The sequence below is a fragment of the Nuphar pumila genome, chromosome 2 (assembly GCF_984573655.1).
Source record: "Nuphar pumila chromosome 2, dmNupPumi1.hap1.1, whole genome shotgun sequence".
In the NCBI taxonomy this organism is placed as follows: Eukaryota; Viridiplantae; Streptophyta; class Magnoliopsida; order Nymphaeales; family Nymphaeaceae; genus Nuphar; species Nuphar pumila.
This window is the reverse complement of record NC_143250.1, coordinates 8,349,972-8,365,545: the sequence shown is the minus strand read 5'-3', so window position 1 is coordinate 8,365,545 and position 15,574 is coordinate 8,349,972. Positions and strand designations below refer to the sequence as shown.

General features: G+C 39.7%; 1 protein-coding gene across 1 annotated transcript; it reads right to left on the bottom strand.

The window, feature by feature from the left end:
* Window positions 1-13,969: 13,969 nt before the first annotated feature.
* LOC149844654 (putative carboxylesterase 17) lies at window positions 13,970-15,256 on the bottom strand. Its single transcript, XM_089997294.1, has one exon. The coding sequence runs from the start codon at window positions 15,221-15,223 to the stop codon at window positions 14,192-14,194; it is 1,032 nt and encodes a 343-aa protein (XP_089853420.1). The 5' UTR covers window positions 15,224-15,256; the 3' UTR covers window positions 13,970-14,191.
* Between the last annotated feature and the right edge of the window lie 318 nt (window positions 15,257-15,574).

Below are 15,574 nucleotides of genomic sequence, written 5' to 3'. Positions count from 1 at the left end.
GTGGCCTTATTTAATAGGGCGTGGAGATCTCCAGACGTAATTGTCAAAGAAGAGTCTTTTGCTCTTGATATGCTCCTGGGCTCTATTGAAATTAGACGATGCAAGCGGTGGAGACTGATCTAGAAGACATGGTTTCTTACTACTTGGCGGTTTGTTTGGATGACACGCAGTGATGCTACTTTTCGTCAAATTTCGGTCATCCTTAATAATCTTGTCCATAAAATCTTGGTTGATGTATATGTGATTCTATGTATGCATCTTAGAGACCTCTTCTTCCATCTGTACAACGTTCACTCATCAGTGGTTTCTTCTAATCCAGCTGATCCTGGTTGAGCTTGACTTTGTTGTTTGTTGTTAGCTGTCTGTTGTTTGTTGTTAGCTGTCTGTAGTTTCTTTTTCTTTAGCTTTTGTTTTTCTATATTTTAGTTTTGTTTTCTATTTTGTTCGGTTCATGGCCGGGTTCAACATTTTGTTGATCTTCATGAGTGGTAATGTTGATCTTCTCTCTCTCTCTCTATATATATATATATATACATATATATATATATATATATAGAGAGAGAGAGAGAGAGAGAGATGCCTTAAAGGCATATGATGCAGATGTGCATTCGCTGGAGACTGCTATAGTAAAGCTGTTAAGGCATTGATATGATAGATGCTAACGAAGAACTAGATGGGAGCGTCAAAATTATGGAAGATGTATGCTTTGAGCCTCAAACTACTGTAGAGGCTACACGAATATGCCTTCTTCCTTGTCAGGGCAAAACACATCAAGGATCTGCTTTAATCCCATAATCTTTTTTCTAGTTCTCAGTGTTTTGGCATTCAAAATTCATGTCATTCCAATGCATATCTGCAAGGTTTACTTCAAAAGACTAGTCTGATTTCTTGTATGAATATGGTTAGAGAGGGATGGAATATCATATTCTGGAACAAATTCTAGAGTTTTTGTGAGGTAGGAAGGCTTGGAAGAATTTTTCCTCTTTAATGCAGAATTCAGCATAACATCTAAAATCGATGGCCTAAAAACATTTGGAAATGCAACTGGTTCTGGGCATAAGCATGCAAGGAAGTGACTTGGACTGTTGACATTCATTTAGAAGTAGGTGTATAAAACATGGATATGGTTTGGCATAGTGGGTTGGGGCCTATACCGTTTGACGGGCAGTTTAGGTTCAAATCTCATGGGCATCACCTCCTGCATAAGCCAAAGCTTGGTGACTCCTTATGGTTGAGGGGTAAGCCCTTGGAGTTTTATGAACAGAGTCAGTAAGTACGGCAGGCTGAGCCAGCACGGCTATGTCTCTGTGACTGAAGCGGTTTCTCCGAGTAAAAAAAAAAACTAAATCCTTGGGACCAATTTAAATTTGATACCAATTATTGAGGGCTCATTTGTGGATATCAAGATTGAGATCGAGGATTTGGTAGATGTGAATTTAACTTAAATAAATTTCAATTCAGTCTAACTTATTCGCTATATATCTACAAAAAGCTGATTAACTTTTCGATTATCACATCTAATCCTTGTTTTTTCATCTTATAAATTAAGACGTGTGGACCTAAAGAAACTCCGGACCTTTGTTTAAACCAAATAACTTTAACAGAGACGAGTCAAAATTTATATTCAAACGCAAAAGTTATTTTCGTTCGTAATTGGCACATGGCAGGTAGTTGAAACGAATCAAGTAAGCAGTTGAATGTATAATAGATATAGCAGTGGATTGAAATTTTGTAAATAGCTAGGTTGGTTTTTGTAATTTGCTCATCCATTTCTTTACTTTATTTGGGTTTTGACGAGTCTGTAAAACTATCACCAAACCCGAGTTGCAATGAAGGAAATAATATAATAGACCAATTAGTAGAATATATATATATCCCACTGTAAGTTGAAAACGCCTCTAAAATGAGTGAATTTTCTTGAGAAACATGGTAAAACTGGGGGCCCACTCCCAGCTTGCCTATAAAAAACAAAAAAGGAAAAATCGCCCAGAAAAAAGTAGATACAGGTAAATCTGTGTAGTTTACAAAACGGCCTCAACTTTCCATATGCCAGCAATTTTCTTTGATTCTTATATCATTTTGCAGCCTGCGTATATGTTAGTTCATCCTCAATTAATCTCTAAAAAACTGGGTGAAACTTTCTTTTTGTGATTTTTACTCGGAGAAACTGTCGCAGGTGTAGAGTGTTGGACATAACGGATTTGGGTCCAACCCGTTGGCCACATAATGGGGGTGATAGTGGGTGGGAGTTACCTGAATGTGGAGTCTTTCCCCATTATATAAGGGGTAGGCTGCCATGAAAATGATGAGAGATTCATAGCATATTTGCCTACCCCAAAACTACCACATAAGGTTTACGTTGTAAGGGTCACGCTCATCGTCGACCTTAGGTTTGGGCTCATTGTGGGCGTCAACCGGCTGAAGAGAACGTCGAATACTCCGCACTCGCACACCATGGCGTCTTCAGGTATGCATTCTGTATTTGATTTTACAGAAAACATCAACATTGGGTTATGTGCCCACGACCACGCATTTCGCTGCGTGTGGGTGCATGTAGGGCCTTTCAGCATTTTTGCTGCAACTGTCACCGTGGGGGCGACGTAAGTCACATGTTGACGACGACAGTCACCGTGTGGCTCCTGTTATTCCAGGTAAAATGTCGCCTTCTGGCAGACTGTCACTGTGGGGCGACAACCTTCACCGGCGACAGAGCCATTCTATGCAGTGACCGCCCATTACCGTGGGGCGACGTTGGTTGTCGAACGACGACAATTGTCGCCGTGGGGCGACAACCATTTACAACAGCTATTGGCTCAAGCGACCCTCTATAAAAAAACATGCAGAGGATAAAGGGGTTTTACCTGCGCCGTTGGGTTGCAGGAAGGCCGTCCGATGTTGAGGTCACTGTGAAACGTCGCCGGGGGGGATATTTCGTCGGATTGCCGATGACGAGCGACAAACCCCTTCCATGTTCTTTCCCTTGACAATGGACTCCTCTCGGTTGGTCGCCAGAAAGGGGTTTGAAAATCCCCTTTTTTTTCTTTCCCTGTGTTCGTCAGTCTACAAGGGGTTTTTGTCGGTGCAGTGTCGTAGTTGCCGCAGAACTCCGCCTGTGTATAACTGTTTAGTTATACAATGCCGGTCCCAAGCCCGGATAAAGGAGGAGGGTTGCGGTAGGCCTGTGACAACCAACATAAAAACTTAGTCATACCCTATGAAAATGAACCAATATGAGAATTTCGTTGGGGCGTTCCCTACTGAGCGACGCGTTGTACTCAGTAGGCCCGGAGGCAGTGATAAATGGGCAAGGGTTGCTAGGTCGTCGCCCAGAAGCGACGCGTCACACCGGCGCCCGGGTGTGGTGTCAAATAGGCAAGGGTTCCCTCACTTTGTTGGACGGGTGGGGGTAAAGAAGTTAGCCACTTGGAACATAGGGTCTTTAACTAGTAAGTTGGTAGAATTAGTAGATGTTATGTGTAGGAGAAAGATTGATATTTTATGTCTACAAGAGACCAAATGGGTAGGTGAGAAAGCAAAAGTGATAGAACCTTGGGGATATAAGATTTGGTATACAGAAATAAATAGGAATAGGAATGGAGTAGGGATTGTTATGAGTCGTCAGTTTATAGATAATGTAGTTGAGGTCCGTAGGAAGGGTGATAGAATTTTACTTATTAAATTAGTATTAGGTACAAATATTATTAATATTATTAGTGTTTATGCACCTCAAGTAGGTTTAGATGATTCCATTAAGCATCAATTTTTGAAAGATTTAGATGGAGTAGTACAAGGGATATCTTATGGAGAAAAGCTTTTCATCGGCGGTGACCTTAATGGACATGTAGGCATTAGTAGGGATGGATTTGAGAGTATCCATGGAGGCTATGGTATAAGAGAAAGAAATGAAAGTGGAGAAAGGATTTTAGATTTTTGTTTGTCCTATGATATGATCTTAGCAAACACTTGGTTTAGGAAGAGAGAGTCTCACCTAGTAACATTAAAAGTGGGGTTAATACGAGTCAGATAGATTTTTTCTTACTTAGAAAGAGAGATAGGGGTTGTTGCATCAATTGTAAGGTTATACCGGGAGAAAGTGTAGCTACACAACATAGAGTCTTAATTTTAGATCTTAGAATTAGACAATGCCGCAAAAAGGATAGACATAGGATAAATCCTAGAATTAAGTGGTGGGCACTGAAAGGAGCTAAACAAGGAATGTTTGTAGAGCAGGTAGTTAAGGAAGCTGATTGGTGTCTCGAGGAGGATTCAGAATCAATATGGAATAAGATAGCGGGTGGCATGAGAAAAGTGGCTAAGGAGGTATTGGGTGAGTCTAAAGGCGGTGCACCACTAGGTAAGGATACATCATGGTGGAACGAGGATGTCAAATTAGCTATTAAGGTTAAAAGAGAGTGTTATAGAAATCTAAGTAAGAGTCGTGATAATGAGAATTTGGAGAAGTATATGATAGCAAAGAAGGAAGCTAAAAAAGTAGTTCGAAACGCGAGGGCTAAGGTATATAAGGAGGTTTATGACAAGTTGGATACCAAAGAAGGCGAGAAGGATATTTATAGGCTTGCAAAGATGAGAGATAGGAAATCAAGGGATTTGGGTATGGTTAGATGTATCAAAGATGAAACGCAAAGGGTTTTAGTCAAAGATGAGGAGATTAAGGAGAGATGAAAAGATTATTTTGATAAGCTATCTAATGATAGTCATGCTCAAGATCTTGGAGACTTCTCCATTCCTTTTCATGAGATAAATCGTGACTTCATGCGCAAGATTCAAAAGAAAGAAATTGCAGAGGCTTTGAAGAATATAAAATCAATAAGGGCAGTTGGCCCAAATGGTATACCTATCGAGGCTTGGAAATGTTTGGGAGAGAAAGGTTTAGAATAGTTGACAAATCTTTTTAACTTGATTTGGCGAACAAATAAGATGCCTAATGAGTGGAGGAAGAGTACTTTGGTGCCTTTATATAAGAATAAGGGTGATATACAAGATTGCACAAACTATCGTGGTATAAAACTCATGAGTCATACTATGAAACTTTGGGAGAGGGTGATTGAGTCTAGGTTGAGGAAGGTTGTCATGATATCGGAGAATCAATTTGGTTTTATGCCTGGAAGATCAACTATGACAGCTATACATCTTCTTAGACAACTTATTGAAAGATATAGAGAGAGGAACAAAGATTTGAATATGGTTTTTATTTATTTAGAGAAGGCATATGATAGAGTACCTAGGGACGTTCTCTGGTGGACAATGATGAAGAAATGTGTTTCTCTCAAGTACATTAGTATAATTAAAGATATGTATGAAGGAGTAGTAACCAATGTCCGCACTTGTGGAGGGGTGACAACCAATTTTTCGATAACGGTTGGGTTACATCAAGGATCTGCTCTAAGCCCTTTCCTATTTGCGATAGTGATGGATCAGCTTACGAGATCAATTCAAGAAAATGTACCGTGGTGTATGTTGTTTGCTGATGATATTGTTTTGATTGATGAGTCTAGAGCTAGGGTTAATGCTAAGTTAGAATTATGGAGACAAACATTGGAAACTAGAGGTTTTAAGTTGAGTAAGAGTAAAACTGAATATATGGAATGTCGGTTTAGTAAGCAACGAAGTAGTGATGAGAGTGTAGTGAAGCTTGGTGAGCAAGAAAGACCGGTGAATGATTATTTCAAATATTTTGGATCCATCATTCAAAAGTATGGAGAAATTGATGGAGATGTAAATCATAGAATAAAGGTTGGGTGGATGAAATGGAAAAGTGCAACTGGAGTGTTGTGCGATCGTAGAATGCCATTGCGGTTGAAGGGAAAGTTTTATAGGACGACTATTAGACCTGCTTTACTATATGGTACGGAATGTTGGGCTGCCAAGAGACATCATATTCAAAAAATGAGTGTGGCTGAGATGCGAATGCTTAGATGGATCTGTGGAAATACAATAAAAGATAAGATTCAGAACGAGGAGATACGTAAGAAGATAGGTGTTGCACCCATTGAAAATAAGATGCGAGAGAATCGTTTACGGTGGTTTGGATATATTCGGCAAAGGCCTAATGATGCTCCAGTTAGAAGGTTGGAGAAATGGGAAAATATATTAGTTAAAAGAGGTCGGGGTAAGCCTAGGAAGACTTGGATGGAGATGATAGGAAAGGATATGAATGCTTTGAACCTCACCGAGGACATGGCATTGGATAGAAATGATTGGAGGAATAGGATTCATGTGGAAGACCCAAAATGAATTTCTTTTTTGGTTCATATCGCTGACCCCAATTGTTTTGGGATGAAGGCGTAGTTGTTGTTGTGAGTGTCGTAGTTGCCGCAGACGTCGCCGGGGCTGGAATGGGGTTGAGATCGCCGGATGGTCGGCGTCTGGGGTTTAAAAAACCCTTGCTCCTTCAGTCGTTGGGTTGCAATCTGGTTTGCCGTCGCCGGAGACCGTCGGGGGAATGATGGCCGACGGCCTCGCCGGCGCCGCTAGCATATGTGATCGGTCACCGGAGCAACGCCATTCGCCGGTGTAGTAATGGCCGACCTCTGGACTAGGTGATCGATAGAGGAACCCTTTCGTAGGAAAAGGGGGGTGACCTTCGTTGGGGGTCACCATCAAGCCCTCGCCGGTAAGCGTCGTCGTGGAGCATTGTCGAAGGTGACCATCGCCGACTGGGCACAAGTGTCAGTCGCCGTACGTCGCCATGGGGCGACGTGGGTCGCCGTGAAACCTGGTAAGGGGACAATTCAATTTCCGTGAAAACTGAAAGGGTTTTCGGTTTTTTCAGAAACTGAATGCCCTTTTGGGTTTTGGGAATGGATACCGGATCGGGTCTGACATACCAAACCCAAGGCGGCCAGATCCAACCTTTTTTTTTTATTTGGTGGATCGGGTCTGCCAGTTTCCCTTGGATCGGACCCAGACCCATAATGGTTCAAAGTATGGGTCTGATCCGAAGATACCGGGCCCGATCCAGGTTATGATTGGATCGGGTCAGACACAAATTCAGTTTTACCGAGTCAGACCCAGATTCAGTTTGTACCAGGTCAGACCCGTATTTGGTTTGTACCGGGTCAGACCTGGATTTGGTTTGTACCGGGTCAAACCTAGATCCAGATTATACTGGGTCATACCCGGATTCAATATGTACCGGGTTAGACCCGAATTCGTTTTGTACCGACTCAGACCTAGATCAGAAAATAGCGGGTCAGACCTGGATCCAGCTTATATCGGGTCAAACCCAGCTCCAGTATGAACCGGATCACGATCCAGGCACCATTTGGTCTGAACCGGATCAAGAACTGCTACCTCCCTTTTCGAAACCGGTTCGAAGTTGTTGTTGACTGGTTTCTTCCAGTTTTTCACCGGTTTCGAGACGCTAAGACTCTGTTTTCATAAATATATGAAAATACAGGGATTTTGGCATACGATTATAGGGTTTTATAAATTTTTATTCATACTTGGTACCAGTTCATAAGGTTCAGAACCGGTTCAGACCCTTTGATGATCGGTGCAACGTTGTTTCAGACTAGTTCGTGTGTTTTCAAACCGGTTCTTGCTTGAGAACCCCAGATTTTACCCATATGAGTGTGCTTTTGTCATTTTTTATGCTTTATAAATTGTTTATTATTTGGAAAGCATGACTTGTGCATATTAATTTATGTATTTCATGTTGGTTAAGTTATGCATGATGATTTTAAGCATGAATTATGACTAAATTCATGATAATTAGTTTATGCATATAAGTTGAAGCATGAACTTTTATTTTCTCATAAATATACATGCATTTAAATGTGTGCGTGGGCATGCTTCATAATATGAATATATATTCGGTAAAAGATCTTGATTGACCAATTCATGTTATCACCAAAGTGATCTGAATTGTATTGATTAAGGATTCTTTAGACCATATTAAAATTCGTTATTATGATTGTGTATGAGTTTATGAAACATCAATTTTACTCAAAGGTAGGTCGTTGTGTTTCAAATTCACACAGGGTATTATAGTACATGTGTATTTCAGCCCATAAAGTATGTTCATACTCAAAGGTACAATGCTGAATTGTCTTTAGTTACATGATTTGTTAATCTCACAAACTGAAGTCAATTCCTTGAGAATTGAAGAGATAGAGCAAGTATAAATATTGTCGTTTCCACCAAAGTGGAACGATCATGACTCAGCTGTGATTGCCTAAAAAAAGCTGAATACTAAGGGGTCTCACATTTACCTTTTCAATATGAATCTCATATAGAGCGATTTATTTCTCACTCATACGGAGAATAAAACAACCATTCCAAAGGATGTCTATGAGAAGTGAGAGCGCTTAAAATGATATCCATGAGAAGTGGGAGTGTACGAATATCTTAGCCTGTTGCTTTTGTAGTTGTTGGTGGCTAAGAATATTTGAAGTGTCATCTCTCACTGCAGGAGACTGAAGGAATTTCTGAAATTCATTGGGACAAAAATTATTAATTTTATACGAGATTTTATCACAGACCATTTGGATAAGAAACTTCATTATAGGTCTTGGTATAGTGAACTCTATTGAGAGACCGCTAAAGATCTTTTGTGATAATGAAACAACCGTGTCCTTTTCAAATAACATGAGCTCAACCTGGTGTCGATACATGAAGTTAAAATACTTTGTTGTTAAAGAAAAGACTAAAAATCATCTGGTATGTATTGATACAGGTAGGACAAAGGAAATGACTGTGGATCCCCTTACTAAAGGGCTAGCATCGGGATTATATTCCCAATATGTAAAGGAGATGTGTCTTTTTTTTATTCATTCTGATGTATGACAATATATTATATGTGATCACATTTGTGTATATGAATTTGATTCTCTATGACTTTATGTATTATTGATTTTGCATAAAGAATCTCTCATATGAGTTAGAGAGAATAACAGAATAACAATATTAGAGGACCAATAGAATAGGTAAGAGATCAACCTATTCATAAAGATAATTTCAACATGCTTAAGCACAAAAGGTGAATTATAATGTAGTACATGAAAATATGATATTTCATAAAGGAGTGTTCATCTCCATGACTCATATGATTCATTCTTGTGATAAACAGTAGCATGTGAACCTACATGAAGAATTAAATCGAGATAACGGTATAAACCTCAATTTAATGCACTTTTAGCATCAATGGGTCAAGTAGGAGAATGTTGAACATAACAGATTTGGGTTCAACCCATTGGGTGACCCGATTTTGACACCATTAGTGGGCCACATAATGGGGGTGATAGTGAGTGGGAGTTACATGACATAGAGAGACCATATTCACTTAACTGCTTATTCCCTTCATTATATAAGGGGGTAGGCTGCCATGAAAATGATAAGACATTCATAGCATATTTGCCTACCCCAAAACTATCACATAAGGTTTATGTGGTAAGGGTCCTGCTCACCATCGACCTTAGGCCTGGGCTCATCGTGGGCGTCTATCGGCTGAAGATAACGCTGAATACTCCACACTCGCACACCATGGCGTCTTCAGGTATGCATTATGTATTTGATTTTACAGAAAACACCAACACAGAGGCATAACAACGCTAGCTCAGCCTGCCATACTTACGATCATTGTTCTGTCAGCATAAAACTCCAAGGGCTTACCCCTCTACCCAAGGAGTCAACAAGTAACGCCTATGAGATTTGAACCTAGACTAATAGTCTAGGCCCATCCCACTACGCCAAACCCCTTGGAACTTGTTCTTTGAAAAAAAAGGATAGACTTTTATAAAGCACTTCGTGCATTGTTGGCACCGTCCATCATCATCAATAGAGGACCCTGGTGGATAGGTAGGCAACTATCCTCTTTTTATCTCTCTCTCTCTCTCATTATATATATATATATATATATATATATATATATATATATGGTCCATGCTAAATCCATTTGGTGCTCAACTGAGTGCTAAATGGGGTTTTCGGGCTTCTCCGGTGCTTTTTATGTGGTTTCGGTCTCATAAATGTGTTGTGCATGGTTGATTTACTTAGAATCCACACTTGAATCATGTGTTTTTTATAAAAAAAATGATGTTTGGAGGCTAAAAAATTTATACAGATTTTTGCACAGTTGACTTTTTGAACTTTATAAAAACCCACCCATGTGTTTGAATCAAATGCTTCAAGAGCTAATCCCTATAAAATCAAGTACATAGATCACATATGTACGGTCAAAATTTTAAAATAAAATTAAAAAAGCTCGAAAAAACCATTTAGCATAGACCCATATATATATATATATATATATATATATATATATACACACACAAAAATGTGTAGGTGCATTATTACTTTTGAACATGACAAAAAAAAAACTCGCACTGTATAACACCTTTACAAAAGTTGCTGGTAAAGGTCCCTACTAAGACTTTTAGTGGCAACAAAATAGTGTTGCTGCAATGGACGCTCAGCGCAAGTTTGTTTTGGTTCGAAAGTCATCATGCATTTACACACACACATATATATATATATATATATATATATATATATATATATATATATATATATATATATATATAGAGAGAGAGAGAGAGAGAGAGAGATGATCATACAGAATATATATGGATGCAGGGAATGACTGAAACATTCAGAAGAAGAGAGCCCATGTAAAAAGATGATAAAAGGATATGATTTAGAAGAGGAAAAAGAACAAATAGTTAACACAATCAACCAATATTTTAGGATGAATGAAGCATGCTTTCCACACAGTTCACAGCGAGCGTTCAACTTGGTCATGGTTTCAGCTAGAGGCACAATATCAAGTAATAATCCAAAGCTTCTCTTGCCAAGTATTCATTAAAAAATAGTAGCACCAATGCTAAGTTAGTACGAGGAAAGCAAAATAAAAAAAACTAAATTATAAGACCCCAAATAAAGAACTCCGATTCAAACTGAAACCCTGTACTATGAACCCTATATCAAATCAAAACCCTAAACTAACTTCCCCAAACAAATTACAAACCTAAATTAAGAACCTCATATCAAACCAAAACCCTAATGAGGATCAAAACCATTATATGAAACCCTACATTAAGCACCCCATATCAAATTAAAATTCGAAACTAAGGGAACCAAACAAATTAAAACCCTTAAATTAAAATCCCCATATCAAACCACAACCATAAATAACGAACAAAAATCAAGACAAAACCTTAAATAAGGAATCCAAATACTCAAATCGAAACCTCAATTGAAAACCCTTCAAAATTCTAAGTAAAATATACTTACTTCAAAGAGAGTTGTCCTCTAACACTTGGTGCAAACGGGTCTTTCCAAAAGGTAGGTGAGATTAGAGGATCGATGGGGGGCAGTGGTCATCCTTTTGCAGCAAGCTAAGCTACTACGTGGTAAACAAGGGGTGTTACTGTAGGGTGGTGGCATACATGTAATTTTGAAATAAAATAGATCCCTCTTACCCTGGTAAGCTACTAACCGTGGTTAAACTCACCTTACCAGACGGAAAGATTGATTTGACCTGACGGAGAAAAAGGCGAGGGACCATTTTAAGATTAGGTGTAAGGTGGGGACTAATGTGAGATTAGCCTATAAGGTGGGGACGAATTTGTAAAAAACCACATATTGTATGGCCCGATTTATCATGGGTTAGGTCGGCCGCTCGTTGGGCCAAGCCGACCCAGCCTGCCATGTACCCCGGAAGGTTTTAGGCCCAGGCCCGTTAGGTACTGGGCTGAGACTGGGCCGTGGGCTACCAGGTAAGCTTGATGGGTTTGAGTTATTTATTATTTTTTTAATAATATAAATTTTTTAAAAATTAACTATTACATGATAACTTGGTAACTATTATTATTTACCTAATTAGTTACATTAATTTTATAAAAACTAGTAAGATAATTAATTGGGTGCATGAAAAGTTAAGAACTTATTAATTATTACTCTTTACAAATGGATTTAGGTTGAGCTGCTTTACATTGGCTCATTGGGTCAATGGGCTGTGTTGGAGAGAAGATTAGATGGGTGATAAAAGTGGAGATATAAAATTGAAGATGATGTTGGAATGTTGTCAGTGTGGGAATCGGACATGTATCATTTGGCCAAGGATCCAGGTGAATTGGTTTTGAATTGGCCAAAAAATAATTTAAAAACATTACGTGTCAATCAAACCATGACACATGTTAAAACTATTAAAATAATTTTAACTTATTTTTTACATTTATTAAAAAATAGCCAATTTTCTAACTATATGATTAACATCAGCGGATACTGACAACATATGTTGAAAATGACTCATCTTGACTCTCAACACCAGCCTCATCTCCTAAAACAGGGTTTTCAAACGGGGGGGGTATGCAAGCACTTTTACCGAACTACCCTTGCACTCATACACCAATTCCTTCAATGCCACAATTGTAAATGTAGCAGAAACCAATTGGTGGCTAAAATATATGTCAAATTAATATCACGAAAATCTTTTCTTTTTATCTTTTGAATAAAAGGTTAAGGGAGAATGTTTTATAGAAGCCATTTTAGTTAGGGAGGTAAACACTTTGGATTTGGCCAATACCAGATTGGTCTAATCAGATGTTGGCTAAACAGATCATACCCTATCTGATTTTTTACATCATATAATCAGATTTTGATATCTATCAAATCCAAATATCATTTGGACTCAGTAGCAAAAAACTAAAACCATATCTGCCGTCAATTAGAATAGTTTTGGCTTACCAAGTCCGACTAAACTAAGTTGGACTTGATCGGGTATCCCATAAAAATCTGCTCCATTGACATCTCTAATTTTAGTGAAATGCAATAAAAAACAAAGACAAACTGGTCAGTATTTAAACATTTAGTTGATTTAACCATCAGATTCACAAGAGGTGACAGTAGCATAATTCTTATATCAAGAAAATGCACATATAAGTTAAAGGGTAAATCTCCCGTGACCAGTCCGGATCAGGTGCAATCACATTCAGAACCTGAACACCCACCATCTTTCTCATGGTGAAAAGATCAGGTGCAATAATCGCAAAACTATTTGTGCATTAAGCCCTCCATGTTGGGGACAGGGCCAGTCAGGTGTGGGACCCAGGACTTGATGGAGGGCGATCGGGTGCTTAATGCATATGTTTTTGTGCAATCATATCCCCCCCCCCCCCCCTCTTCCGGACTCTTTCTCATGCAGCCTGTGAACCGTGTGGCCTAACAGTAGATGCATGGTGGGTGCTCAGTGTCACACAAAAAAATGTAATGTGATTGCACTTGATAGATTTCGATTTTTTTTTTTTAAATCTCGCATTTTTGGTAAAATCTCAGTAATAATAAATAAATAAATAATTTTAAAATAATTTTTATAACAAAATAAAACTAAAAAGCAAAAGATTTTTTCATGATAGATAGCTGTTTAAAACGTTAATATCGTGTTTAAATCATGATATTTATGTTTTGCTGAAAATCATGATATTTTGAAAATATCACAAGAAATTATCGTTTTTAACTTTCAAGTAATTTCTTGCGATATTATCGTTAGATTTTCATAAATCAAGCGATATTTGTCACTATGTTGTACGGGACTCATTTGCCATCAAAAACACATTTGAAACTATTAAGTTCTTTAGCTTATGTTGACTCAATTATTATTTAATGTTTAAGTTAATTCTGAGAGAGAAAAATATGTTAAATGAAACACGCTAAATGGGTTTTTTTGGCTTTTCTTGTGCTTCTTTTGCGATTCTGACCACATAGATGCATTTGGCATCGTTGATTTACTATCAATCAACACTTAGACTATGTGTTTTTTTTTATTAAAAAGCTATTTTTGGAGTCCTAAAAATTTACAAAGATTTTTTACAGTCGATTTGTCGAACTTTATAAAAACCCACCCACGCATCAGATTCAAATGCTTCAAAAGCTGATCAAAATAAAACTAAAAAAATTAAGAAAAACAGAAAAACCAATTTCTCTATGCATGACAACAGCCAACAAATAGTTTCTTTTGCTTAATTAATATTTGTTACCAGAAAATGTAATTAGAATCTCCACGAGGTTTAAGCTATCAAACGGAACCCATTTAAAAGAGTAAAGCTACCTATATGAGAACAACGCTATAACAAGGACTCTACGGCGAAAACGACGCACAACCAAACAACTATGATGACCAAAATGAACATCCATAAGATCCTCTCTCTCTCTCTCTCTCTCTAGCATTATTTCACTTATCACATCTGATGAAGGCGACCACCTTGTTGGTTAGGTCCACAGCCTCACTAGATCTTTTGAACTCATCATACAAGTAGAAGCAGTGGCCCATCTCCTCCTGCTTCACCACCTCCACCACCTGACCCTCCGCCCTCATCCTCTTGCAGAACTCGGCCTGCCGATCCCTCAATATGTCTGCACCACCTATGAACACCAAGCAAGGAGGCAGCCTCACCTCCCCCACGTTGGGCACGCCTGGGTTCAACAAGAAGTAGTCTTTACTCTCCCCCTCCGGCAGCACCATCCTCTTCCGGGTCTCGAACGAGCTGATATCCAACAGAGCCCTCTCCGAACCGGTTTTCTCCGATTCGCTCGTCTCCTCCCTGATAATCCCTGGGTGCAACATCACCAACCCCAGGACCTGGAAAGTCTCGGATATCGATTCGTCTCGGGATGCTTGCAGCGCGACGTGGTAGGCTAAGTTCCCGCCGGCGCTGTCGCCCACAAGGAACACGCGGCGGAAGTCACCGAGTCGGGTGAGGAGGGATACCGGCGAGTCGTCGTCACCGGAGCATACCGACTCGGACAGACAGCGGAGCCAGCCGAGCGACTCAAGGCAGTCATGGAACCCGGCCGGGAGGCGGCTCTCGGGGCCGAGACGGTACGCAAGGGATACCCAGATTGCCCCTGAGGAAAGGCAGAAATGACTGACGGTGGTGTGGTACATCCTCCATGAGGGTGAGCCGACGCAGAAGGCTCCGCCATGGAAGTGGAGGGCTATGGGGAGGGTGGCGGCGTGTTCGCCGGGTGGTGGTGGTGGAGGGAAGAAGATGCGAGCCCAGAGGTTGGTGGCGGGGTTGAGGGTGATGTCGTAACAGGAGAAGCTGCTGCCGCTGGTCCTGGTTGGTGCAGCGGGAACGCTGAAGGTTGGGGCGTCAGGGTCGGTGGATTCATGGCGGACAACTGACCCGTCTGTGTATAGAGTGACAAGGCCAGGGAGCTCTTCTAATACTTGCTTGTTTTCTCCTTTACCTTGCTTTGCCATTGCTTTGATGAGAGAGAGAGAGAGAGTATGATTCCAATTTTATAATGCAGAGAGAGAGAGAGAGAGCTGCGAAGTTGGCTGCGCTCTTTGAATTTTGAGGCCAGGGCCGCTTATTTGAATGGAGTTCACGTGGGATGGACACATGGCATGCTCTGATTACGTATTTTCTACCAATATCAAGGAAAATGTTGCTAGTCAAACTGATGGCTTTTGTTTGGTCAAACCGGGCACAATCAAGATTCGAACAATCTATTTGAATTGAAATCCGAATCCCAATCATCTATCCTATAAAACACAGATTTCATACATGTAATCCAGCAAAATGAATGTGGGTCGGTCTGCTGCCCGACC